Consider the following 24347-nt stretch of genomic DNA (forward strand, 5'->3'; position numbering starts at 1 on the left):
TCCTCCACTCAGCTGTGGGTGATGTGCACCACTGTGTGAGCTGTATTTTTCTGTACTTCACCACTCTGCAATGCCTGGGATCTCCAAGTGCCTGTTTTGACCCAGGGCAACCAGTGCAAGGGGCAGCGTATCTGCCATGGCGTGGATGTTTGTCCACCATGTGCAGAATGGAAACCTGCTGCATGCTTCATGCAGTAGCAGGTGATGGCATGGGGATGACAGCTTCAGGTATTGCTGCTCTGGGTGACATGCAAGCTGCTGCCAGAGATACTGGCACTGCCCCTCTGAACTGCTTCATTTGAACCTGTTGGCCATGGTAGTTAGCATGGGGTGAGGTTTAAAGAGCTGTGTGGCTCCTGGCTCTCAGATGGCAGTGTTTGCAGGTTGTTTGATGTGGCTTCAGCCTGGCCCACAGCTCCTGCTGCAGCCGTGGTGACGGGCAGTTGCTCAGGGGACTGAGGAGGAGGGGCAGCAAAACACAAAGGCCAGAAGGGCGCAGGCTGAGTGGGAGAGCTGCTGGAGCTCTGCTCTGTGCTCTGCGTCTGTCTGTCTGTCTGCCTCTCTGACCCATGGGGAATGAGCTCCCGGCGCTCAGCTCTGCCTCATCCGGCCAAGAACGTGGTGGTGTATCGCAACGGCGACCCCTTCTTCCACGGGAGGAAGTTTGTGGTGAACCAGCGGCGGCTCCTGACCTTTGAGGCATTTCTGAGTGAGGTGACTGAGGGCATTCGTGCGCCCTTGGCTGTGAGGAATCTCTACACACCCCAGCATGGCCGTCGCGTTGCTGAGCTGGCTGACCTGCAGGATGGCTGCCAGTACGTGGCTGCGGGCTGTGAAAAGTTCAAGAGGCTCGAGTGAGTAGATGGTCCTTTTGTCTCTGGGTTTGGTAAGCAGTTCTAGATATTTTGAGGTGTAAATGGAGGGGGGAAGGAAAGGGTAAACAGGTAAAAAGGATGCAAACCCAAAGAAAAATACAGAGAGGTTAGTTTCTTTCCCTGGTGGAATTTTCTGGATGTATTTCAGGTTGCTTGGGAAATGCACGTATTGCTGACAAGGTCACTGACTCTTGAAAGAAAAAATGCTGGGGGAGATGTGCGGTCTCCTTTTGGCTGTGTGAGATCGGTGCTGCTTTGCCTCACATGCACCATTTCGTGGGGTGTGGGAGGTTCTACAGAGTTGCCAGCCACAGTTTCCGCTCTGATAAGCACTGTTTCTCTGGGTTAGTGGAGGTTTCTTTTGTTTTCTAATTCTGCACGAAGTCGAGCTGTTCAGGTTCATCCTGAAATACAGAGGGCTGAGAGATTCGTGGCATCGCTTCAGTCTTGAGTGTGTGAGATGTGTGTGTGCTGGGTGAGTTTGGCTCCCTGACTGCATGCTGCATCCTGTTGAGGTGGTCCTGATTGAGCAGCAGTCCTTGGAGCAGCAGTCAGTCCTTGGAGCCTTATCGTTGTTTAGCTCAAAGGAATAAAATGTTCTGGATGTCTTGGTCTGTGTTTGAGTGGGATTTCTTAAATAGGCTTTAATTGTGGAAGCTCGTGAAATGAAGAATGTGGAGGATTTTAAACATGACCCAAATAATAAACACGCATACTGGCAACGAATCAACAGAGCAGTCATTTTCTCACTGCTCTTCAGTCATGGCCTGGTTGGTGCACTGCAGTGTCATCTCTTGTTCTTGTAGCTATTTAAATCATGGGAGGAAGGAGCTCCGTGGGACAAACAAGAGCAACAGTGTGCAGGTGAGTCTGAGCTGAGCGTGGACAGGCAAGAGCACAGACTGAGCTAGGAGGGATGGCTGAGAGCTGGCACTGGTGTAACACAAGTTGAAACTTAAGGCTGCAACGTGTCCAGCAGAGATCCTGTGAAAATGACACAGGAATCAGTAGGGTGATGTGTGAAACGATGCAGGGGCTGCTTAACAGTGAAGGGAAGAAGGATCTGCTCAGAGGTTCTGGAATGCACTCAAGTATGTGAAGAACCTCTCCAGGGCTTCGTGTTGCTGACAACAAACCCCACCTAGCAGCAGCAAGCTGAAGGCAGGATGGGCACCTGCTGCCTGGTGAAGAAAATGGAACAGCTCTGGAAGCTTTGTGCCAGAGCTGTCTGTTTTTTGTGCATGAATTTGTCTCCAGCCCTGCGCCGCAGCCCCCTGGAAGCCCAGCACTGCAGTGCAGCAGCAGAAGCCCACCCACCTTACAGTACAGTAAGTGCCTCAGTGCTTTCTGCTGGGAAGGTATTTGGGAACATTTTGGAAGCTGAAGTAGGGAATTCCTGTGTGAGATTCTGACAATCGTAGAATCATTAAGGCTGGAAAAGATTACTGTGATCATCCAGTCCAACTGCCCACCTTCCACCAGTATCTCCCCACTGTTGTGTTCCTCAGCACTACAGCTGCACACCTTGTGAACACTTCAGGGACGGAGGCTCAGCCCCCAGGCAGCCCATTTCAGTGCCTGACCACCCTCCTGGAGGTGGTCTTCTCAATATCCAACCTGAATGCTGCCCCCACACAAACAGTTCCTCCTTCCACCAGAGCTATCTGCTGCAAACACTGCATGAACACCTGCCTTTTGCCCTCTCTTCCACAATCCACCTGATCAGAGGAAACTGAACAGAAATGCCCACAGTTCATTACAGATCTCACGGTGCCTGGTGACACCAGGGGCAGAGTTGATGTCTTCACAACTGCTAATAAAAGGTTTCTGCTCGCTGCCTTGCTTTGTGCTCTGCCTTGTTTCTGCTGTAGTGTCTTTCGGAATGGGGATTTGCTGAGCCCCCCTTTCCAGCTGATGATCTCCAAGAGCACTTCATGGCAGTGGGACGCGCTCCTGGCTGTGCTGACAGAGAAAGCTGATCTGTGCAGTGGAGCTGTTAACAGGTGGGTATGTGGGCAAGGCACTGCTGGGCCTTCTTTCATTGTGCCCAGGAACACAGGCAGCACTCAATAGTTGCAGGACCAGGAGTTTGATGCTTGTAGCACGCTTTGGCAATTTCAATTGCTTTTTGGTTTTCCCACCTTTAAAGCAATAACACCAAAGCCCTTTGCTCTTATCTTGGTCTCATTTACCACTTTGCACTTGTTTGCCTCCACACTGAGGGGCTGTTCTCTATCTTGCGACTTCCCCTCATGTTGCTCTGAATCTCTTGGTCTCTTTCCCGAGGCTCTGCAGCCTGGATGGCACACTGGTGTCCACTGGAAAGGAACTGGTGAATGGCAGCTACTATGTGGCAGTGGGAACTGAGGAGTACAAAAAGCTGCCTTACATGGAGCTGCTGGTGCCCCAGGACGCTGTGTGCAGGACGCTCTGGTACGTGGGCTGCGGCTGAGAGGTTTAAGGAATCGTCTCAGAGGTGATCTTCAGCTGAAATCACCTTTCCCATAGCCTGCCATTCAGTGCTGTCTGTATCAAGGGTTGAATTCTGCTTAATGAGATGGAAATTTTTAGGAAGCCAGAATGCTTCAAAGCTTTCTCTGTAAGTGCTTGGGAGGAAAAAGCAGATAAACGCACAAAGGTGGAGGCACTCACTGATCTGGATCAAACAATAGTTTGTAGCAATTGCTTGGGCAAGCCGTTTAGCTTTCTCACTCCGTTTAGAATCGCTGTGCTTCCTCCTGGAGTGTGTAAAGCTGGAAGTAACCGCCAGGGGGAACTTCGGAAACCGAAGGGCGGAGTGTTTTCTGCGGGGCTCTGCGTTTTAAAAAGTCGAGGTTGTTTTCTGCGTCATGAACATTTCCCTTCTTCTGGATTGAGAGTAACGGCTCCCCACTGCAGTAAGCAAAAAAGACTTCCTGGAGGGGCTCCTGCTTCTGTCCTTACTCCTTTTCCAGAGAGCTGCAGAGACTGCAGAAGAATTTATACCAAAAGGCAGAAGGACACAGCACAGCATTTATCCCACTTAATGGTTCTGTGAAATGTGGGAGATCCTTCCTGGCTGTGTTCAGATCTCTATGACATTCTGTGCCCCCAGCTGTGACCTGTTAGGCAGGACTTGCCTGTAGCCAGGTGAAGCTTTGAAGCTGACATGTAATAAATGTGTTTTTTCTTCTTGCTGCTGAAAGGTACAGACTGCAGGCAGATCACAAACCGCTCTCTCGGGGAAAAAAGATGACAACAGTTCTGAAGATGAAGAGCACTGAATGATGTTTTCCTTGGCAGCAAAACAACTCCGAAGAGTTAAGGACTGTGATGAGAGGGCAGATAGTAAACTGCTCTCTGCACTGTAGGTAACAAAAGAGGCAGTACGAGGTCTGCTTACACCACAGACTTGCCAAGGCTTTTGATGTATTAACAAACTTCCTTCTGTAAAAGATCAGATGGTTCTAGAAGGTCTTTCAATGATTTATTAACCAATTATTACCCCTCCAGTGCTGAACAAGGCAATTCAATCATCCCTGCCTTGAACCACCCACAGAAAAAAATCATCCTTCACTGAAAACATTGAATAGGATGTCCTTGCAACATGCCTTGTTCCACTCTGGTACTCGGGGAATTCTGCAGACAGCCATGTGCCAGAACAGCTTTCTTGAGGCCAAACATGTTGCTGCTGAGCCAGAAGCTCCCCTCTTCAGCCATGGCTCACCTTCAAGCAGTTTCCTCTGCTCACTGTGCCCTGGTCATGAACCAGCTACGCAGAGGGTGATGCCCAGGAGGGTGAGCAGCATCCCTGCCACAGCCCCTGCAGAAATAAGCATTCTGTGTTGGGAACTCACACAGTTCAACTCCTGCAGTCAGCCCCTGTCACTGCTACATCTGTGATTCTCAGCTGCCAGTAAAGAAGACAGCCTAAATGGGTGCAAGCCAAACTGGTACTTACTGCTAATGCTCTATGCCTGTGTCTTTCAGCTTTCAAGTTTCCTGTTATTTTTCCACTTTCTAGGCAGGATAATGTTAGCGTGTAGAGTAAGGGGCATAAAGAAGGATGGGTGGTGACATTTTGGGGCTTATGGGACATTTCTCTTATGGTTAAATGCATCGTTAAGTGAAGGCTCAGGCCTATGAGTTCTGCTAGTTTACAACAGCCAGTTCCAGCCAGTTTAAATTCACTAGCCCTACCCTCTTTCAATCAGTTTCACTTCCTTTTCAGCTTCCTTGCAAGAACTACTGCCTACAGGCAGTGGTTACAGGACTGGTATCAGTGTTCACTGGTTTTTAGGACACCAGAAGGGAGCACACAACATTAAGATAGCAAAAAGATGCAGAAGACAACGCAACAAAGGGTTTCAAGTGCAACTTACTTTTACCACCAATGTCCTCTCCCAGAATCCTTCCAGTCACCAGTGTGACTATCAGAGCCAGGGAGTTACAGAGTGGCACTGCCAGGGACAGCTCTGAAATTGAACAGTTGTCAAACAGTTTGAAATGGATAATCCTCTAAAAATTGTAAGATATGTCCTTCATTCTGACACCTACTTGATGTTTAGCCAGAACACCAAACTAATCAGTAATTCAGCTCCTCCCAAAATCCTGATCAACCCACTCAACACAGCAATGAAAGCTAACCTGCAGATGCCAGGGTGAGGTAGAAGAGCAGAGATCCACACTGGTTCAGCAGAAATGGCACCATGTACTGCAGAAAGAAGACAGGTCTGTTGGTCACCGCATGGAAAACCATTGCACTGCCTCCAGCAAGCAGGCAGCAAAGGAGCCCCGACCCACGCTCAGTGCTGTGTTTGGCAGCAGAAATGCAGCCCACTGGTGATTCTCCTGCTAGTCGTGATCTTTTTACAGCCTTGCAGAAGGCAGACAGGTCTTCATGTACAATATGAGGGTTAATTACCTCCTTTCTTCAAAAGAATCTAAGCAAGTTCTCCATAAGAGCAGTGCTACAGGTGAGCAAATGAAACGTTACAGAGCATAAATAATTTTTCTGATAGACGGAAGGTATTGAGTGCAGAAAGAGGCAGAAAGGAGCGGTCCTGTGACACCACCTTAGCTCAGAAGCCCAGCTGGGGTCGCACCTTGTAGTTGAGGCCCAGGAATCTGATCTCGGCCAGCAGCTGCTGTAGGCGGCCCTGGCGCCGCACGTCCTCCAGCCCCGCCGCTCCCGTCCGTAGGAACGGCCCCGTGCTGCCCCACAGCGCGGCCACCAGCACCAGCACCGCTGCCTCTCCTGCGGCATAGCTTCAGCTCAGCCCTGGGCCCAGCCCGCCATCAGCCTGCAGCAGGCGTCCCACCCCGAAAGGCCCCACGCCAGGCACGCTGCCGCGGGGCCCTCAGGGTGTGGCCAAGTTTTCCCTTCGGGGAATGTCCCGCAGCAGCCCAAATCCACGGCCGCGTCCCCTTAAAGCAGCCCCTGCTGCTGCTGCGTCCCCCCTCATGGAAGGGCTCTGCCCGCGGCCACCGCCCTTCTCAGGAAAAGCCCTTCCCGGGATCGCCGCGCCCCGGCCCTCAGGAAAGCCCCTCCCGGGGTCTGCGTGGCCGCAAGCCTCAGGAAGGAGCGCCGGGGCTCCAACCTGCAGCCGTTCCCCGCCTCAGGGAAGGCTCCCGGACAGCCCAACCCGCGTCCCCCCCGAGCCCTTCCTGCAACCGCAGCGAGGACCAAAGGCCCCGGGCATCCCCAGCTCAGCCCGTCTCCCCTTTCCCCAAACCCGGAAGCTCACCCGCGGTCGCCATAGCGACAGCGATGGACTTCCGCCTTCCCGCGCCCTCTGACCCGGAAGTGGTGCCGCGCACCTCTCTCTCCTCTCGCACCGCCGCCATGGTGAGACGGGGAGCGGCGCGGGCCGGGCGTCGTGCGGGCGGTGGGGCGATGCGGGGCCGCGACCGGGGCTCCTGGGCTGACGGCGGCTGGCAGCCAGCGGCCCAGAAGCTCCTGCCGGGGACGTGAGCGTTAAATGGCGTCTTTCCTCACCCCCACGCGCAGAAGCCGATCCTGCTGCAGGGCCACGAGCGTTCCATCACGCAGATCAAATACAACCGCGAGGGAGACCTGCTGTTCACTGTGGCCAAGGATCCCGTGAGTATGGCTGAGCCTGCGGGGGAAACCGGGAAACCGACCCTCCCGTGCGTGATGGGGGGGAAGAGTGGTGAGAGAAAGGAGCGGTGGTTAATTAACGAGCCTAATTAATTGGTCGGCGCGGCGAGGGGGTGCTTGAGCGCTTGTATCTTCTCTTAGATCGTCAACGTTTGGTATTCGGTAAACGGAGAAAGGCTGGGCACCTACAATGGCCACACAGGAGCCGTGTGGTGCGTGGATGCAGACTGTATCCTTTGAATGGTGAAACCAGTTTGTCCTCCTTGTTCCTTAGGGTGATTCAGCACCGATGGTTTCTTTCAACTGCTGTGGTGTGGTGAGTGCAGCAGCACACAGCACATTTAATTTCCCCTTATGCCATCTCTTGGTGTGTGTGCTCCTTTTGCTTCCTGTTGTTTGGAACGACGTGTGCTGCACATCCCACCTGCTCCCGTTTGTGCTTCATTGCTTTTGTGAAGGTGGCCCTGGGAGCACAAAAAAGGTGTCTGAGGGCAGAAGTTTTCCTTTTCCAAGGTGGACAGGAGGTGTCAGAGATGAAAGCATGCAAAGGTTCTGCCAGGACAAGAGCAGTAGTCTTTGTCTTCCCGAAAAGAAAGTTGTGGGTTTTTGTTCTAGGAGCACTTGAACTTGCTGCCTGTATGGGAGTATTGCCACTCCTGTAATGGAAGTTACCCAAGCCCTATATTTTCTCAGTGTAACACAGCTTTTTAATCTTGTGTAAAACTACTGCCTGGGTACCTAGCTAACTGGGGCTCAAACATGCTGGTATTCCCTAACTGCTGACCAAGGGGACACACGACATGTGCTCACTGGCTCTGCAGATAACAGCTGTCGGCTCTGGGACTGTGAAACAGGTAAGGCTCTTCTCCACGTGGCTGTGTCTGACTCGCAGCTCTGCCCTGTTCTGGAATCTGTGTGCAGCATGTGCCTGTTTGCCCCCTGAAAGAGCTCTGAGTCCTTTCTTGGCTGTTTGGGTATTTGCCTAATTTTCTGTGAACACTTGATCAGTTCACTCACCTTGCTGCCCAAGCACGTGTTCAGTGCCTTCCAGTCACCCAACCTGTTTGTCAGCTCTGTCTGATGCTGCTGTCCTTGCTGTGACTGGGCTTTTATTTGATCACTTTCATTAATTTTGCAATGCAAGGCCAAGTGAAGTGCTGGTTTCTGCTCTGTGTTCAGGAAAGCAGCTTGCCCTGGTGAAGACCAGCTCGGCAGTGAGGACGTGTGGCTTTGACTTTGGAGGAAACATCATCATGTTTTCAACGGACAAGCAGATGGGTTATCAGTGCTTTGTGAGCTTCTTTGATCTGCGTGACCCCAGCCAGATTGGTGAGGAATCTGGGCCCATGGCTGCGACTGGGAATCAGGGGAAGTGTTGGCTGCCGAGAGCTGGTGCCACTCTGTCTGTCTGTCTCCATCCTTCCTTCCTTCAGAGAACAACGAGCCTTACATGAAAATCCCCTGCAGTGACTCTAAAATCACCAGTGCTGTGTGGGGCCCTTTGGGAGAATTCATCATCGCAGGACATGAGAGTGGGGAGCTAAACCAGTTCAGTGCCAAGGTCAGTGTGACAAGGAGGAGCCCCAGGCAGCATCGCTTGGGAGAGGATATTACAGCTTTCCTGTTGTGATCACGGGGCAGAATGTGGGCTTTTGGGCTCAAACCAGTGGCCTCGTGGAAGGATAGTTAAAATATGTGGCTGCCTTCAGCAAAGCTAAACATGCACATGCCTCCCTTTCTGCTGACAGCAACACCTAAAATCGTTTTTAGCAGAGAAGCTCGCTTTGCTTGCCAGCTCACTGAAACTGCCTTGTTTACCCTTCAGTCGGGGGAGCAGCTTTCAAACATCAAGGAGCACACCAAGCAAATCAATGACATTCAGACCTCCAGGGACATGACCATGTTCATCACCGCCTCCAAGGATAACACTGCCAAGGTGAGGCCTCCTGTGGGGCTGCGGTGCATTGCTGACATCTGCTTGCAGGAGCCCTGCTCGAAGTCATGGCTGCCCCAGTGGTTTCTCTTTGGGAATTTGAGCACTAAAGCCAAAGCTTAGTGGCAGGGTTCATTGGGAATGGGGAGGCATCAGCAGTTCAGTTAGCAGCCAGGCACTGAAAACAACATTGTGCAAACAAAGGCTGCTTATTAGCGCTTCCAGAAGGTGATAGAGGTGAGAATTACCTTGGGGGTACATTTTGGGATCCTGGAGAAATGTCTTTGGGATTTGGATGCCCAGGAGTGACTGTCGTGTGAGGACTGGCGGCCAGGGGCTGGGATTTGCATGCATTACTTGGACTGCTGTTCTCTGCCTTTTGCATTTTAGCTCTTTGACTGCACAACACTGGAACATCTGAAGACATTCCGGACAGAGCGGCCGGTGAACTCTGCTGCACTCTCCCCCATTTTTGATCACGTAAGAATGAGCCACTCATTCTAACAGCTTTGGTGCAGCTCCTGCGTTGCCTTAGGCAGCTGGAAGGCCTGGTGTCACCAGTTCAGCCTGAGCGAAACAATGACTGTGAGACTGGGCTGGGGGGCTTTACTGCTGCCATGGGCTGTGCTGTGGTGGTGGGAGGCTCCCCCAAGGCTGGGCTCCCTCCTACCCTGCCTGTTGTTTCGCATGCGCTGTAAGCAGCACTGTGGTGGCTTTTCTTCTTTGCAGGTCGTGCTTGGTGGGGGGCAGGAAGCCATGGATGTGACCACGACCTCCACCAGGATTGGCAAATTTGAGGCAAGGTTGGTGCTCTTCTCTGGCAGGGCTGAGTCCGCACTTGGAGCGCTCTGCTGTGCCCAGAGCATCTCGTTCTCGGCAGTGTTTGGAGAGTTATTAAATTGCAGAGCTTCTCTGGGGAAACTTTGATCCTGTCCCCAACCTGCCAGGTTCTTCCCTTCTCCCAGGTTCTTCCACTTGGCTTTTGAAGAAGAGTTTGGCAGAGTGAAGGGTCATTTTGGTCCGATAAACAGTGTTGCTTTTCACCCTGATGGGAAGAGGTGAGGATCTCTGTGCGTCTTCCTTCACACTGAATGGTCTGTGTTTGGGGAGGATATGGCTGGATTCACTCAGAACTGCAGGGGCAATGGAGCCTGCACCTCCCTGAATTCTGCCATTCCGCCCCTTTTGCCCCCCATCACTGCCTGTGGGGGTCATTGATGCCTGGCTGTGCATCTTGGCTAATGTTCTTATTAGCTTTTGGATTCCAGCTCTTGCTGGTTTAAGTCTGCACACAGTGAGTTCCTGACAAGATTGGTGACTTTCCTCCCTTTTCTCCCCTCAGTTACAGCAGTGGTGGTGAAGATGGCTATGTCCGCATCCATTATTTTGATCCCCAGTACTTCGAGTTTGAGTTTGAAGCTTAAAGGAGGATGAATTCTCTTCTTTCCTCTTCCAACCCATTGCAGTCCATTGGCTCCAGTGCAGAACTGTTGTAAGACCTGCAGTTAATCTGCTCCACAGGAGGCAGCAGGAAGCAGCACCAAACTCAGGGGTCGTGTGAAGGTGGGAATCTGGAAACCCAACCAGCTCAAAACGGCACGAGTGGCCTAAAAGGAGTTGAGTTGGCTGCCTGCCTGCCCCTGGGGATGCTAACTTCCTGACCTGCTGGGTTTATTTATATATCAGTGGAGGAAAAAAAAAGAAAAAAAGCAAGAAATAAATTTTTTCTGAACACAAGGAAAAGTGCCTCTCTTCTTCTGGTCTGGGACAAAATTAACACAACTGTTTTGCTTTGCCTGCTCTGGTGTCAGTGTCTTGCTCTCTAGCAGCAGACAGCAGTGCTGGTGCTCCCTGTGCCTCTGTCCTCACCCAGGCACACGTTAACTCTTCCCAGGGTTGAGGTGCAGCTATTGTTGAAGTCCAGACCTAGCAGTGCTGGATCTGCAAACAGCCTGCAAATAGAGTTGCCAGTCATTGTTTCCCGGACGACGTGCGCTCAGTTCAAGTGCTTTGTTTATTTGCTGGGCTGACCCTCAGCCAACTTTCCTCATGGAACAGTTATTTCCTGCACTAGGAGGGTTGTGTTGCAAATCCTCATCCTTCCAGACCCCGTCCCTCTGTCTTGCTGGCTGGAGGGGTGGTTTCTGTCCTTCCTTCCTTAAACTGGGTTCAAGGGCAGATCTCCCAGGCTGGCTTCCAGCTCGGAGCGACTGATGTAACACAACCTGCAGCCAGCACGCCCTTGGTGGAGAGGCTGCTGTGAGCTCAGCGTGTTCTGCTGCTTAGATTTTGCTGTGCCAACCACAGCTTGGGCACGGGACAGGGCCCGCTGGCCAGATACATGGCAGCAAGAGCTGCTGGGCACACGGGCGTCCTGCTGCCAGGTCCAGGTACGAGAGCTGCTGAAATCCCACTGGGCAACAGAGCAGAAACAGCCCAGCTCTGGCCACAGAACACACATGGAAAGCAGGAGCAAACAGAGACCACTTTACTGTGATGTGCTCGGGCTGCGTGGCTGACAGGAAGCTGCAGTCCTTCCCCCTCTCCCAGCGATGTCCCCACAGCTCTGCTATGCGCAGGCTCCTCTAGGCTCTGCAGGGCGTGCGTCCCGCACAGCGCTTCCTGCAGAGCTGCAGCATGGCCTTGGTGCCTCAGCCCTGGTGATGGGGGATGATCTCCAGGACGCGCTGCTCGCGCTGCTGCTCATCTTTCACTCTCCAGCCGGGCAGCCGGGTCGGACAGCGAGCGGCTCAGTCTGTTCTCTGCGCTCTCCTTGACAGCCGTGTCGCTGCCCTCCACCAAGCGCCATATTTCTGCCCACGCCTCATCCAGGTACTGGGACAAGCGGATCCAGCGAAAGAACAAGCCTAGGGGACAAGGGGCTGCGTCACCTCGGCTGTGTCCTGCTGCAGGAGGGACAAGCGTGCAGAGCTACTGCATGCGACCCAGATGGGTTCTGAAAGCCCAAGGGCTGCACCCGCCATACCCTGCCACAGCTGGATGCTCTGGGGCTCCACTGAGGGCCAGATGACCAGCGGGTTGGGCGAGTAGAGGGGGTTCAGGCACTTCTTCCTCTCCTCAGGCTGGTCCAGCCAGGCCCAGAGGGAGTGCGTGCTCTCCTTCACTTTGCACAGACACCTGCAGGAGCACAGAGATGCGCTTCAGTCCCTGGGACTGACCCAGGATGGTGACCCAGGGGTCTGCGCCTGCAGGCCAGGGTCTGCTCTGGGGCACAATGCTCACGGGGCACTGCTGTCCCCACTCTCTGCCACTTGCCTCTCCTTCTCATTGTTGCAGAGGAAAGTGCCGTAGTCGGAGGCGTAGGCGTTGTCAAAGAGGGTGAGGAGCAGCCCCTCACTGAACTCCAGCGAGAAGGGGAACTGCCGGCTCAGCTGCCACACGCAGTCGAGGAAGAGGAGGAAGAGTGGTGCCTCCTGCTTCAGCCGTGCGTGTGAGTAGGCAGAGCGGGCGCAGCGCAGGTGGAAGGGATGGCCAGCCTGCAGGACCCCATGGCAGTGGTAACAGGGCTGCAGGGGACCATGGCACCCCCGCCTCAGTTCCTTCTGCCCCTCACCTGGATCCACTCCCTTTCCAGCAGGTCCTGGAAGCCCTTCAGCGTGCGGCAGCCTGGATCCAGGATCACCTGTGCCAGCGCTGTCACCAGCAGCGTGGTGTCTGTGCCGTCTGCTCCATGCACCAGCACGCAGCTCTCCTCCCTGGGGGCACAGTCAGGGCACTGCCAGCTGCACTCTGCATTGGTCTCAGGGGGAGGGGAGGGATGTGGGGAGCAGCCCCCTACCTGTCCAGGCACTGCGCAGCCAAACAGGCCGTGCTGAGGGCTGCCTTAACGTGGCTCAGCCAGCGGCAGCTCTCCAGCCGGCCCAGCCAGCGGTCCATGCCCAGCGAAGCGTCGTTGCAGGCCTCCACCAGCTTGATGAAACTCTCCTGCAGCGGGCGGCCACTGGGGAGGGAGGAGGAGAAGGGAAGGACGGCCTGGTGAGGGCTGCGAGTCTGCTTTTGGGGCTGGAGCGAAGAACTTCAGCACAGCCCTCACCGCTCCAGCGGCCGATGCAGCCTCTTCCACTGCGGGTACGAGGATTTGGGCTCCGTGCCACCTCCTGTCATCCGCGCCTGTTTGGCCATCTGGGCTGAGCGCGTGTCGATGATGAAGCCCCGCTCGCCCTCGTCCAGCACCGACCCCAGCAGCATCTCATCCTCGGGGCAGCGCTTGCGGTTGGGGCCGGTCAGCGGCTGCCCGCTGCGGAGCATCACCTGCGGGGAGGGGGCTGCGGGCATCGCCTGCGGGGCATCGGGGTGGGAGGCGCGGGACGGGGCGGGGATGGGGCGGGGATGCAGACTCACGGTGCCGTTCCTGGTGTGATAGTAGCTGAGGACGGGGAAGCGCCCGCCCTGCCGGAACCGAGCTGCCCTCCGCAGGGTCTCCTCGCTCACGGCCGCCGGCACGATGACAGCCGGAGGGTACGTGGGGCAGACGGCGAAGTCCTGGTTCACGTCACTCAGTCGCCACTGGGTGGTCTAGGGAAGATGCGAAGGTGGGAGGGGGGGCTGCCTCCCCCCGCCCCCCAGCCAGGTGTAAAGGACCAATCCGGTCACCCCCTCCCTCCCCGTACGGGTGAGATGTGACACCACCCCCTGCCCCCAAGGCCCACCTGCGTGGCGATTTGCTGGAAGTGCCGCTCCGTGGGGAGCCGCGGCCAGCCCTCCTCCAGCCGCAGGCTCTGAGGCCGGTGGAAGAAGGGATACATCATCATCACCGAGTCCACCGAGGAAAGGGCCTGCAGCAGAGCAGAGCAGAGCTGGGGGAAGGCAGGGAACGTCCTCTCTGCAAACGCCATCCTTGCTCCCTCCCACAGGGCTTGGCAGCTCAGGTGCCCCGTGCAAACACAGCCCAGCAGCTGAGTGTTTACTCACGTTAATGACAGACCCAGAGCAAACACTGTGGGCAGCCACCTGCTCCTGCCAACCCTTTGCATCCCGGCACGGCTCACCTCGATGGAGCTGGCGATGTTCAGGCACTCCTCCATGCCCGGGATCTCCAGCTGCAGCACCTTCAGGTCCTTGCAGCGCAGTGTGATGGTGCTGGAGGAGCCGGCCAGCCTGGGGAGGGCAGCGGGGTCAGGGCAGGAGGGGCCGTGCACACAGACAGCACAGAGCTGCCCTCTGTCCGGGGGGGGCTGAGAAGGGCATAGAACTGCGTGGGGCTCCCGGTGTGCCTGAAGCTGTGACTCCCACCAGCTCCCCTTGGAGCAGCCATCCTTGCCCCACAGAGCTGCGTGAGGCCGGGCACTGCAGGGCAAGCCGGAGAAGCTGAGAGCACCTAAAGCCAAACCTGTTGTCCCGCGGGGAGCCGCCGCTGCGGGGTGGCTGATACCAGCCTACATTCTGCACTCTGGGGCATGGAGGAGAAGAAGAGGTCAATGCCCACTGCCACGAGCCGCGGGGAAGAGGAGGGAGGAGGCTCTGCGGTGCCAGGAGGGCAGCGGGGGATCATCCCCACCGAGGGGGCACAGGGTGGTGGGAAAGGACCGACCTCTTCTCCACGGCGTCCACGTTGCGGATGAGCAGCCAGAGCTCCACGGCGCTGGGCTGCCCTTCGCCGCCGGGACAGGAGGAGAGCAGCAGGTGGTGGCTGGTGATGCACAGAGTGCCCTTCACCGCCGGCTGCCCCGCGCACGACAGCAGCACGCTCTCCACCGTCGCCGTTTTGATCAGCTCGGAGAACTCCATGGCGGTGCTGGAGGGAGAAAGGGGAAATCCTGAGCGGCACAGCCCGGCTGGAACCCACCCCCCACCCCCCGTCCCTCCCCGCAGCGCAGCCTCCCCCGTCCCGTTCGCGTCGTCACCTAAAGCCTATGCCGCTTCCTCCCTGCAGAGCTGCGCTGGTTTCCTCCCCGGCACTGCTGTCAGCGCAGTGGGGAAACTGAGGCAGAAACCCGCGGGGCTCAGGGGGCTGTGGGTGCCGGGACGCCGCGCCCGGTGCGGGCTGGGGGGGGCGGGGGACACTTAGGGGGGCGTTTGGGGCGGCTGCCGCCTCACATCGGCTCTGTTCTGTGGGGCGGGAGGAGGAGGAGGAAGAGGGGAGAAAGAGGAGGAGGAAGAAGGGAGGAGGAGGAGGAGGAGGAGGAGGGGGCGGCTCGCGGCTCGCACGGTGCCCCCCAGTCCCCCCACCCACCCCCGCCCGTGGATCCGCGGCTCCGGGGGGCGACGGGCGGGGGGCAAACGGGGGCACGAGGGGTGCGGGGCCGCGCAGGAACGGAGCCGGGGGGGGCGGATTAAGGTGGCAGGGGAGCGAATAAGGGGACACGGGGGGGGTCACAGCGGGGAGCACGCGGGTTTGCAGCCCCGTGCTGGGAGCAAGCGGGGCCGCGCGGGGTCACGAGACGGCAGCGGGGCTCGAGGGGCTCCTGGCCGCGCTCTGCCCGCCGGCCGCCGCACCCCCGGGTTCCACCTTAAGGCCCGTAGCGCACAGCCGTCCCGCAGCTGTCGGCGCCCACCGCCACCGCGCGGCCCCCGCTCTCCGCCCCGTCGGCATGCGGAGCTGCTCGCTTCCCTTCCTTCGCCCTTTTTTTAGCAGCCCGGGGCCCGGACGGGAAGTCGGTGTGTCACGCAGCGCCGATAGCGGGAGGGCACTGCGACACCGCGACACCGCGTCCTCACCGCGCTTCCTCCGGGAGGACGCGGAGCCGCCTCCCAACCGGAGACAGCGGTGCTCAAAAAGGAAAGAAAAGGGGGGAAAAGAAGCAACAAAAAACAACTTCTTTGCACTCCTCTGGATAAGCCAAGTTCCTGCCCGTTATAATTATCCCCAACCTTTATTGTTCTGGGGGTAGATAAATAGGCGGCACTCGGCACAGCTGCGGTGGGTGTTCCTCGGCGTGCTGGGATTTGGGCTCCGAGGTCCGGGAGCTGGAATTGGAGATTTGGGATCTCGGGTTTGGGATCTGGGCTGCAGCCATGCCCCTGGGCCAGGTGAATTTCTCTGAGCTGGGTGCAGAGGAGCCAAATGCAGGCGAGGAGAGCCTGGCTGGGGTCAAGGCACTGACAGCCAAACTGAAGCTGCAGACCCGCCGCCCTTCCTACCTGGAGTGGGAGGCACGGGTGCGGGGGCAGCCCTGGGGCAGGCCGACCCCACGGGGGGCAAAGGGAACCTCGGGGCAGCCCAGGGCCGAGCAGGATGGCAGCGTCTGTGGGTTCCCTGGTATGGAGGAGGCTCTGGAGTGGCTCAGGACGGAGCTGGTGAGTAATGCTGAGGGGCACGGAGGGATGGTGCCTGACCCCACAAGGGAGCCGCTGGGGCTGCTCCCGCTGCAGCTCGGAGCTCTGCTCCTGCACCAGCACGGCCACTGGTTGTGGGGTTTTGCCCGGTGCTGCAGCTCTGACCTCCTGCCCTGCCCAGAGCTGTGGGTTGTGGCTCTGTATTTGTCACCCCTTCCTGCTGCTCTGTGCAGGCAGCAGCAGCTTCATGGGTGCAAACTTACGTGAGCAGGTCGCAGTCCCTGTGTTGGCCTGTGCTGCACATGGGCTCTGTGCCGATCCCAGCACCACGTATTCCTGATTCCCTGAGGGTCTGTCACCGAGCCCTGCTGCTCCAGCAGCACTGCTGGCGCTGAGCCTCTGTCGGCTGCTGACAGCTCCATTCTCCCACAGCAGGAGCTGCAGGCTGCAGACCAACGCTTGGCACAGCAGCTGATGCGCCTGCGGGCACAGCTGAACCGGCTGAAGGTGGAGCAGGTCTGCCACCGGCACAAGGAGATGCTGGACGATGCCACCTTCGGCCTCGAGGGCTGCGAGGAGGACTCGGATCTGCTCTGCACCATCCCACCCAAGGCCGCCTTCCTGCTCTCCATGCCGCTCAAGCACATCGGTGTCACCCGCATGAACATCAACTCCCGGCGCTTCTCCCTCTGCTGAGAGCAGCAGGGCCCTGCAGGCACCCATGGGTGCACCTGGGGGGTGAGAGGGGCTCATAGGTGCCCCAAAGTGCTGCAGGGACATCGGCTCAGGCCTGAGCTCCCTCGTGTTTGTGCCATGGGAAATGTGCCATCCCCATGGAGCAGCTGTGTGTGGTGGGGGTCAGACATGGGAGGATGAGGGGAGCAGCACTCGGAGGAGGAATAAAAGCAGGCGATGATGAGAAGGAGCACTTCCTGCTGTGCACAGCCCGGTGCCCGCCTGCGCCTCCAGCGGTGCTCCCAACCCCTTGGGGTGCCAGGAGGGCACCCGCTCCCAACTCTGCCCCTTGGGCTGGTTTTCTCAGTGGTTCCTGCTTTGGGACGGATCCGTACCGGGGAAAAAGGGTCTGTGCTGTGAGGAACCCACTGCCAGCCCCTCCCCACGCACCCGGCCACGGTGGGTGCTGGGGCTGCACTGCTGCAGGAAGTGCTCATCACCAACAGCTGCATGGGACGTGGGGCCTGGAGGTGCTGGGGGCTGTGCTCAGTGCTCAGCAGCCCCGCACTGCCCCACTCCCACCCCGGTGCAGGAGGGGTGGGGGCTCTACCTATGGCTGTCCTTGCTGCAGGGATTTGCTTTTCCATTTTTCCCCTGTTCACGCCAAACCCTTTGCCAAAGGAGCTGCCGCTCTCAGTGTGTGACAGAGCACATTTTGCAAGTGCTGCCCAGGGGAGATACGGGGTGACCCAGGAAGCTGTGGGATCAAGGGACCATTCTGGGTTCTGGGATACTAGGAGGGAGCAGGGAGAGCTGCACGAGCCCCCGAGCCTGCGGCACATGGCAAGGACTGGCAGTGAGCCCTTGCCCAGGGACACCCGTGGTGCTGGGGAACGCACTGGGCGTGGGGCTGAGGAACGTCCCCATAAGGGTGGGTGCAGCACTGGGTGCCCCCCCGGCACAGCTTGGCGTTCTGCCTGCGCCACTGCAGAGCAGCTGGTGGGAACCTGCGGCTTTGCCTTTGATCGTGAAAGCCGAGACAATAGCGCTGTGGTTGCGCTGCTCAGAGCTGAGTCTCCAAAAGTCTCCAAAAACCCAGGGCTGGTGGCGCAGCACGGCCTCGGCACAACGCGTCCCCTCCAGTCTGTCCCCATGTCAGCTGTCACTGTGGCTCTTGGGGGACTGAGGCTTGGGGGTGTGGTGGTGATGGCCAAAGCGGGGCTGTGGGTGCAGGAGGTGTCACACAGCCCAACAGGGTCTGGTGGGGTACGGCACAACCGGAGCTGCCACTGCGATCCCACAGCACTGAGCTTTGGAAAGGGGGCTGTGAAGGGCCTGGGGGGTTTTGCAGCCCTTTGGGTGACAGCGTCGCACCCATCACTGCCCACACACAGCACGTGGCCCATTGTGTGCCCCCACTCCACCACAGCCAAGGGGCTCGGTGCCCCCAACCCACCCAATCCCAGGGCTGAGGGCACCTGGAGCAGGACCTTGGTGCGCAGCCCAGCTGGGGATGGCAGGAAGCCTCAGGGTTTGTCACCAGTGCTTGCGGTTGTGCGCGAGCTGTGAACCAGCTCCTCTAGAGTTTGCTCAGGAGGCAGGAAACCGGGGCAGGCAGCGAGCAAGAGCGAACAGCGGTGGGGAGTGCGCCCGTGTGCGGGGGGCTCAGCTGCACTGCCGTGGGTCAGTGTGAGCCCACGGCCATGGGGAGGATGTGAGAAGGGACCATCACTGCTGCACAGCCATGGGAGTCTGAGAGAGCCGGTCCTCGTTGTGCTGCCCACAGGTAACGGGGTCGGGATGGAGCTCTGCAGCCAGCGCTGCTGGGCAGGTGCACGCTGTGCTCACTGATGGTGCTCTGGGGGTGGGTGGCAGCAGGGGCTCACCGCAGCGGGGCTGGGAGTGATGGTGCTTGGGCAGCTGGGAGGCACAGGTGGGAGCTCCCCATGCTGGGGGATAGCAGCCACTCTGATGCCAGGGCAGCCGGTCCCTGTTTGTGGGGCAAAGGGGGAGATTTGTGCCAGGCCCTCACCCGTCTGTGGATGAGAGCAGCAGTTCAGTGCTGGTCCATCAGCATCCCATTGCAGATGGTTTCAAGCACTGAGATGTGTCTGGCTTCGGTGCTGTTTTGGTGCAAACATCTCCGTGCCGTGATGGCGGGGTGGGGCGGCCCTGCCCTGCTGGCTCCGCACGGCGTCCAGCTGGATCACATGGGGCCAGGAATGGGGTCAGCCCAACCTCAGCCCCGCTCACACACTGACCAAGCGCCATCGGCCGGAGGTGCTCATGTGAAGGGCCTGCAGGAGCAGCAGGAGCAAGTGTGACAGCTGTGCCGTGCAGCCCCGTGCGGGGGACACCGAGGTGTGTGCGCAGTGCTTGCATGCAGCCTTCGTGCAGAAATCCGTTTGCACAGATGCAGTCACAAAACCTGACTTCAAACACCCCGACGCAGCGCAGCCCTCACACTGAGCAGGTGGAACGGTTGCTTGGTGGAAATTATGCTGTGGCTTGAGTACATCAGAGAAAAAGACACAATAGCAGCACCTCCCTCCGCACCCCGGCTTCTTGCAGAGAGGAAAAAACACCTCCCAGGTCCCTCTGCTGCGGTGGATGTGCATTTGAAGTGCCACGCGCATGCTGGGAGCATGGAGGCTCTGTGTCCGTGGGGTTGGGTTTTGCTCAGCTCCGAGCTTTGTCCCCACGGTGCCACTGCTGTCCCCGCTCCCTGGGGCCGTGGCCGAGCTGCTCCAGGGGCGTTTTCAAAGCAGAGCAGGCAGAAGTGCGGCACCAGGGCCCAAATCATGGCACAGGGGGGCTCAGTGCCCTTCCCTCCCCACAGCCTCTGCTCGCATCGGCCATGGTGCTGGTGGGCACTCTGAGGTGGCACCCTGGGGACAGCAGGAGGGCGGCACTGCCATTGCGGTGCTGTCCCCACTGTGGGGTGATGAGCGTGGGGTGCTCCCAGTTCCTGTGCACGGGTTTGGGGTGTGCTCAGTGGCTGAAGGATCTGGTGGCACCCAGGGGATGCCACATCCCCCCGAGATGAAGATGACAGAGGAGAAAAGAGTGACACCGATATGAGATAATCACTGCCAGCAAGGCAGAAATGCGCAGGGCACTTGAGCACAGGCTGGGGACGCGGGCTGGGGCCATGCCTGCGTGGGGACGGATCCTGGTGGTGTGGGCGTGGGGATTCTGCAGAAAAGCATTTTCCAGGGCTGTGGGCCACTGCTTGCGTGTCTCAGCACTGGGGCTCCATCAGCTTTCGTGGGAAGGTTAGAGCCACGCAATGGGAAGAAGGCTCCTTCCACCCACTTGTGGCACCAGGGTCGGTGCTTGAGGTGGGTGTCCTGGCACTCATCACCTTCTGTGCTCTTAATTAACGCAGCCAGGACAAAGGCAGGAGGAAATATGGCTGGTGATGGAGTCAGGGGATGCCCTTCAGACTGTGCAGGAAGGGCTGTGTGACGGAATAAGTAAGAGAGACGGATGCAGGGATGGGATGGAGGGATGGATGGATAGATGGATGGATGTGCTAAATGGGATGAATGAATGGCTGCAGAGATGAGGTGGATAAATGTGGGGATGGGGATGATGGGGCTGGGGAGGGGACGAAGGCTTCTCTCACTGCCCTCCATAGCCACCATGGGCTGCTGCTGCAGCTCAGACTATGATGAGGACTGGATTGAGAACATCGACATCTGCGAGCACTGCAACTACCCCATCGACCCCGACAGCAAGCGCCAGGTGAGGGGCAGCCACAGGACAGCCGGGGTGGTGAGGGATGGCCAAGCCCTTGGTGGCAGGAGGGGATGTGGGGACTGCACTCATGGCCCCCCCTTCCCTCACAACAGCTGATCCGCAACGGCTCTGAGGTGCGGGATCCCCTGGTGTCCTACGAGGCCACGTCTCCGCCGTGCTCTCCACTCCAAGGTACAGCCTGGCCATGGGGGGGGCTGCTGGGTGTCCCCCACGGCCACCTCCACCCTGACCCCGCGCTCTCCCCAGACAAGCTCGTGGTGGCCCTGTATGACTATGAACCCACTCACGATGGGGACCTGGGACTTAAGCAGGGCGAGAAGCTGCGCGTCCTGGAAGAGTGAGTGAGCACTGACAGTGTCCCCGTGTCCCTTGGCCAGGGGTCCCGGCTCAGGGCTCACAGGGCCGTGTCCTTGCAGGAGCGGGGAGTGGTGGAAGGCGCAGTCGCTCACCACAGGCCAGGAGGGTTTGATCCCCCACAACTTCGTGGCCATGGTGAACAGCCTGGAGCCGGAGCCGTGAGTAGAGCCGAGGGGCTGCACAGAGCCGTGCCAGAGCAGTAGGAAGATAGGAGAGCCCCCAGCCCTCACCCTGCCCCTTGTTCTCAGGTGGTTCTTCAAGAACATCAGCCGCAAGGATGCGGAGCGGCAGCTGCTGGCATCAGGCAACACGCATGGCTCCTTCCTCATCCGGGAGAGCGAGACCTCCAAAGGTATCAGTGCAGCCCGACGGCTCCTCCTGCACTGCAGGGTGCACAGAGAGCCGGGACCCAACAACCTGTGCACTTCCCCCAGGCTCCTACTCGCTGTCAGTGAGGGACTTCGACCAGAACCAGGGCGAGACGGTGAAGCACTACAAGATTCGCAACATGGACAACGGCGGGTACTACATCTCTCCGCGGGTCACCTTCAGCAGCCTGCACGAGCTGGTGGAGTATTACTCAAGTACGCACCGTCAGCAGCCAGTCCTGCCTGCAGGATGGATACGGGGATGGGGTGGGCTGGGAGGAGAAGGGCGCCCTGCTACCTGCGCCCAGGTGCAGCTCGTGCCAGGCTCCCCACACACACTGACACCAGCTCTGCCTTCCCCGTGCTGCAGGCAGCTCGGATGGGCTGTGCACCCGCCTCGGCAAGCCCTGCCGGACACAGAAGCCGCAGAAGCCGTGGTGGCAGGATGAGTGGGAGGTGCCACGAGAGTCACTGAAGCTGGTGGAGAAGCTGGGAGCCGGGCAGTTTGGAGAAGTCTGGATGGGTGAGTCGGGGTGAAAGCGGGGTGCTTCCTCCCAATGAGGGCACTGCTGTGCGCAGCGGCAGCCCAGAGCCACAGCATCCTCGGGTCAACAGGAGCAGCCAGGCCAGCACAAGTCCTGTGCAACTTTGGCTTTTTGCAAGGATCTTCCTCATGCAGTTTTAGGTTGGGATGCTCTGGGCGGACAGATGCAGCCCTCTCCCCTGCCTCCTCCACCACCCCACCATGTTACTGCTACCTGCCCCCATATGTGCTCACTGTGGGTCCTTCTCCTACAGCACAAGCTGCTCCATCTCCCCGCAGGTTTCTACAATGGCCACACCAAGGTAGCCATCAAGAACCTGAAGCAGGGCAGCATGTCCCCCAGCGCCTTCCTGGCAGAGGCCAACCTGATGAAGAACCTGCAGCACCCACGGCTGGTGCGGCTCTATGCCGTGGTGACGAAGGAGCCCATCTACATCATCACAGAGTACATGGAGAAGGGTGAGGGCGTCCGGGTAGGATAACTGAATCATTCAGGCTAGAGAATACCTCTAAGACAACCGAGTCCAACCCCAACCCATGCCCATCATGCCCACTAACCACATCCCTCACTGCCTCATCTCCATAGTTCTTGAGCACCTCTGGGGATGGTGACCCCAGCACTTCTATTGGCCTGTGCCAATACTTGGCTGCGATAGTGATGCCTGCACCATGACACTGAGACCCTGGGGTCAGCCCTAGTGGGACAGGGGCCTGGCAGGCAGTGTGATCTCCTGCCCCCTTCCACCCCCCAACGTCTGTGAGCCCCCAGCCCCATGCTGGGTGTTACCCTGGGGCTCACTGAGACCTGTTGCCTTCACTGCAGGCAGCCTGGTGGACTTCCTCAAGACCTCAGAGGGCATCAAGCTCAGCATCAACAAACTGCTGGACATGGCTGCACAGGTGAGAGGGGCACAGGGCCACAGCAGGGGGCTGCTGGGGCTTTCCTGCTCCACCTATTAAGTGTGATTATTACGATTATTTTGATCTGCAGATTGCCGAAGGCATGGCCTTCATCGAAGCCAAGAACTACATCCACCGCGACCTGCGGGCTGCCAACATCCTGGTGTCGGAGGCTCTGTGCTGCAAAATCGCCGACTTCGGGCTGGCGCGCCTCATTGAGGACAACGAGTACACAGCACGAGAAGGTGCGTCCAGCCTGCTGGCAGCCTGCGTGCCCCGCCCGCCCCAAATCACTGCCCCCAGCCACGAGGGGGCTGCCAGAGCCCACCCGGCCCTGCCGCTGGTGGGGTCACAGCCCTGCCTGGTGGCTGCGGCAGGAACAGGCACGCGGAGCCAAACCCAGCGTGCAGCAAGGACAAAGGCTCGCTGTGCTGGCACATCGGGTTCAACAGAGGGATGACCCGTAACGCTCATTCTTCCCCTCCTGCTGTTTTTCAGGGGCTAAATTCCCCATTAAGTGGACGGCACCAGAGGCTATTAATTATGGCACGTTCACCATCAAGTCTGATGTCTGGTCCTTCGGCATCCTGCTCACCGAAATCGTTACCTACGGCCGGATCCCGTATCCAGGTCAGGATTTCCCAGCAGCTGCACGGCAGCAGGGCTCACACGCACGCAGGCGCACACCCACCCGTGTGTGCATGCACTCCTGCACGCACACAGGCTCCGCCCGGCCCCGCTGCCTGCCAGCCCGCGATGGTCCTGAGCTCTTCTCATTGCACGTGGCCAGCCAAGCCCAAAACCCACAGCGGGTGGGGGGGTCCCAGAGGCTGAGGCTGGGGGGCGGAGGAAGGTTTCCTACGGGGTTCACAAAGGCAGGGTGCTCCCTCAAGACGGGCCGATGCAAATTCAGTGCCACTCATGCCGTCCCCTCGCAGGGATGACCAACCCCGAGGTGATCCAGAACCTGGAGCGCGGCTACCGCATGCCCCAGCCAGACAACTGCCCGCGGGAGCTGTACGAACTGATGATGCAGTGCTGGAAGGAGCAGCCCGAGGAGCGGCCCACCTTCGAGTACATGAAGAGCGTGCTGGAGGACTTCTTCACCGCCACCGAGGGACAATACCAGCAGCAGCCGTGAGGCCCCACGCCGGGCGCCCACAGACTCCACGAGCATCCCGCGAGCACTGCCCGGCAGCGAAGACGCTGTGCTTCCCACAGAGCCTTGCCCCTGAACGGTGACATCCTAACTGAAGCTGTGCGCTGCTGTCGCACACCGCCGTGCCCACGGATGTCAGCTGCTCGCCCTGCCCCACAGCCCCGCACACGGCACGGAGCTCCCAGCCCGGAGCAGCCCCTCACGGCCCGGGCGGGGCCTCAGGCAGAGCTCACGGTGCCCCTCGGATGGCAGCCACGGACTCGAGGCCCGCAGGGTTGGGGTCGCTGCCAACCGGGCCCGGTTCTCCCTGCTGCCGGTCCTCCTCGCAGTGGGGTAGGAAAGGCCTCGGACCCAGCGCGGGCCGCAGCCGCAGCCCCACACGGCCCGGGCTCGAGGGCTCGACGCCCTGCCCGTCCCAGCGCTTCGAAGCCCCGTGCC

General features: G+C 58.6%; 6 protein-coding genes across 9 annotated transcripts; 4 read left to right on the forward strand and 2 right to left on the reverse strand.

Annotated features, from left to right (window-relative positions):
• Positions 1–72: 72 nt before the first annotated feature.
• DCDC2B (doublecortin domain containing 2B) lies at positions 73–4327 on the forward strand. Of its 2 annotated transcripts, none has more exons than XM_042885111.1 (6): positions 73–854; positions 1682–1739; positions 2133–2203; positions 2747–2878; positions 3162–3308; positions 4061–4327. In XM_042885111.1, the coding sequence occupies exons 1-6, from the start codon at positions 577–579 to the stop codon at positions 4140–4142; spliced, it is 768 nt and encodes a 255-aa protein (XP_042741045.1). In that variant the 5' UTR covers positions 73–576; the 3' UTR covers positions 4143–4327. The 2 variants fall into 2 exon arrangements, with proteins under 2 accessions (XP_042741045.1, XP_042741046.1); XM_042885112.1 differs by having other exon boundaries at positions 3171–3308.
• Position 4328: 1 nt separating this feature from the next.
• TMEM234 (transmembrane protein 234) lies at positions 4329–6671 on the reverse strand. Its single transcript, XM_042885116.1, has 5 exons — positions 6602–6671; positions 5960–6111; positions 5502–5568; positions 5237–5329; positions 4329–4677 (listed from the first exon to the last, which is right to left on the reverse strand). The coding sequence occupies exons 1-5, from the start codon at positions 6612–6614 to the stop codon at positions 4616–4618; spliced, it is 387 nt and encodes a 128-aa protein (XP_042741050.1). The 5' UTR covers positions 6615–6671; the 3' UTR covers positions 4329–4615.
• On the forward strand, positions 6610–10645 carry EIF3I (eukaryotic translation initiation factor 3 subunit I). The gene is made up of 11 exons (XM_042885110.1): positions 6610–6702; positions 6865–6957; positions 7117–7204; positions 7764–7829; positions 8155–8304; positions 8409–8536; positions 8801–8911; positions 9299–9388; positions 9638–9711; positions 9874–9966; positions 10251–10645. The coding sequence occupies exons 1-11, from the start codon at positions 6625–6627 to the stop codon at positions 10330–10332; spliced, it is 1053 nt and encodes a 350-aa protein (XP_042741044.1). The 5' UTR covers positions 6610–6624; the 3' UTR covers positions 10333–10645.
• A 735-nt stretch (positions 10646–11380) lies between these two features.
• LOC122187528 (myotubularin-related protein 9-like) lies at positions 11381–14890 on the reverse strand. Of its 2 annotated transcripts, XM_042885107.1 has the most exons (11): positions 14773–14890; positions 14460–14663; positions 13918–14026; positions 13579–13704; positions 13271–13444; positions 12963–13180; positions 12708–12869; positions 12483–12624; positions 12185–12405; positions 11895–12046; positions 11381–11775 (listed from the first exon to the last, which is right to left on the reverse strand). In XM_042885107.1, the coding sequence occupies exons 2-11, from the start codon at positions 14654–14656 to the stop codon at positions 11612–11614; spliced, it is 1665 nt and encodes a 554-aa protein (XP_042741041.1). In that variant the 5' UTR covers positions 14657–14663; positions 14773–14890; the 3' UTR covers positions 11381–11611. The 2 variants fall into 2 exon arrangements, with proteins under 2 accessions (XP_042741041.1, XP_042741042.1); XM_042885108.1 differs by lacking the exon at positions 14773–14890 and having other exon boundaries at positions 13918–14318; positions 14460–14498.
• Positions 14891–15429: 539 nt separating this feature from the next.
• Positions 15430–17066, forward strand: FAM167B (family with sequence similarity 167 member B). The gene is made up of 2 exons (XM_042885169.1): positions 15430–16165; positions 16577–17066. Exons 1-2 carry the CDS (start codon positions 15884–15886, stop codon positions 16838–16840), a joined length of 546 nt encoding a protein of 181 aa, XP_042741103.1. The 5' UTR covers positions 15430–15883; the 3' UTR covers positions 16841–17066.
• A 1207-nt stretch (positions 17067–18273) lies between these two features.
• Positions 18274–24181, forward strand: LCK (LCK proto-oncogene, Src family tyrosine kinase). Of its 2 annotated transcripts, XM_042885166.1 has the most exons (12): positions 18274–18605; positions 20460–20566; positions 20674–20918; positions 20998–21096; positions 21187–21290; positions 21373–21522; positions 21677–21829; positions 22130–22309; positions 22674–22750; positions 22842–22995; positions 23249–23380; positions 23689–24181. In XM_042885166.1, the coding sequence occupies exons 2-12, from the start codon at positions 20465–20467 to the stop codon at positions 23889–23891; spliced, it is 1599 nt and encodes a 532-aa protein (XP_042741100.1). In that variant the 5' UTR covers positions 18274–18605; positions 20460–20464; the 3' UTR covers positions 23892–24181. The 2 variants fall into 2 exon arrangements, with proteins under 2 accessions (XP_042741100.1, XP_042741101.1); XM_042885167.1 differs by lacking the exon at positions 18274–18605 and having other exon boundaries at positions 20434–20566.
• Positions 24182–24347: the final 166 nt, after the last annotated feature.

The sequence above is a fragment of the Lagopus leucura genome, unplaced genomic scaffold (genome assembly GCF_019238085.1).
Source record: "Lagopus leucura isolate 7727_CA_CO unplaced genomic scaffold, USGS_WTPT01 Super-Scaffold_100048, whole genome shotgun sequence".
Classification (NCBI taxonomy): domain Eukaryota; kingdom Metazoa; phylum Chordata; class Aves; order Galliformes; family Phasianidae; genus Lagopus; species Lagopus leucura.

Bases quoted from the DNA above. Each gene is read 5' to 3' on its own strand.
- DCDC2B (XM_042885111.1), top strand. From the start codon at position 577: ATGAGCTCCCGGCGCTCAGCTCTGCCTCATCCGGCCAAGAACGTGGTG. The intron at 1,740-2,132 runs GTGAGTCTGAGC...ATTTGTCTCCAG, and splicing joins ACAAGAGCAACAGTGTGCAG to CCCTGCGCCGCAGCCCCCTG. The intron at 3,309-4,060 runs GTACGTGGGCTG...TGCTGCTGAAAG, and splicing joins GCTGTGTGCAGGACGCTCTG to GTACAGACTGCAGGCAGATC.
- LCK (XM_042885166.1), top strand. From the start codon at position 20,465: ATGGGCTGCTGCTGCAGCTCAGACTATGATGAGGACTGGATTGAGAAC. The intron at 22,751-22,841 runs GTGAGAGGGGCA...TTTGATCTGCAG, and splicing joins TGCTGGACATGGCTGCACAG to ATTGCCGAAGGCATGGCCTT. The intron at 23,381-23,688 runs GTCAGGATTTCC...GTCCCCTCGCAG, and splicing joins CGGCCGGATCCCGTATCCAG to GGATGACCAACCCCGAGGTG.
- TMEM234 (XM_042885116.1), bottom strand. The intron at 5,330-5,501 runs GTTAGCTTTCAT...GTTCAATTTCAG, and splicing joins CCTCACCCTGGCATCTGCAG to AGCTGTCCCTGGCAGTGCCA. The intron at 4,678-5,236 runs GTAAGTTGCACT...TTATTTCTGCAG, and splicing joins AGAGGACATTGGTGGTAAAA to GGGCTGTGGCAGGGATGCTG.
- EIF3I (XM_042885110.1), top strand. From the start codon at position 6,625: ATGGACTTCCGCCTTCCCGCGCCCTCTGACCCGGAAGTGGTGCCGCGC. The intron at 8,305-8,408 runs GTGAGGAATCTG...TCCTTCCTTCAG, and splicing joins GCGTGACCCCAGCCAGATTG to AGAACAACGAGCCTTACATG. The intron at 9,712-9,873 runs GTTGGTGCTCTT...CCCTTCTCCCAG, and splicing joins ATTGGCAAATTTGAGGCAAG to GTTCTTCCACTTGGCTTTTG.
- FAM167B (XM_042885169.1), top strand. From the start codon at position 15,884: ATGCCCCTGGGCCAGGTGAATTTCTCTGAGCTGGGTGCAGAGGAGCCA. The intron at 16,166-16,576 runs GTGAGTAATGCT...ATTCTCCCACAG, and splicing joins AGTGGCTCAGGACGGAGCTG to CAGGAGCTGCAGGCTGCAGA.
- LOC122187528 (XM_042885107.1), bottom strand. From the start codon at position 14,656: ATGGAGTTCTCCGAGCTGATCAAAACGGCGACGGTGGAGAGCGTGCTG. The intron at 13,445-13,578 runs GTGGGCCTTGGG...CATCTTCCCTAG, and splicing joins TCCAGCAAATCGCCACGCAG to ACCACCCAGTGGCGACTGAG. The intron at 12,870-12,962 runs GTGAGGGCTGTG...CTCCCTCCCCAG, and splicing joins CTGCATCGGCCGCTGGAGCG to TGGCCGCCCGCTGCAGGAGA.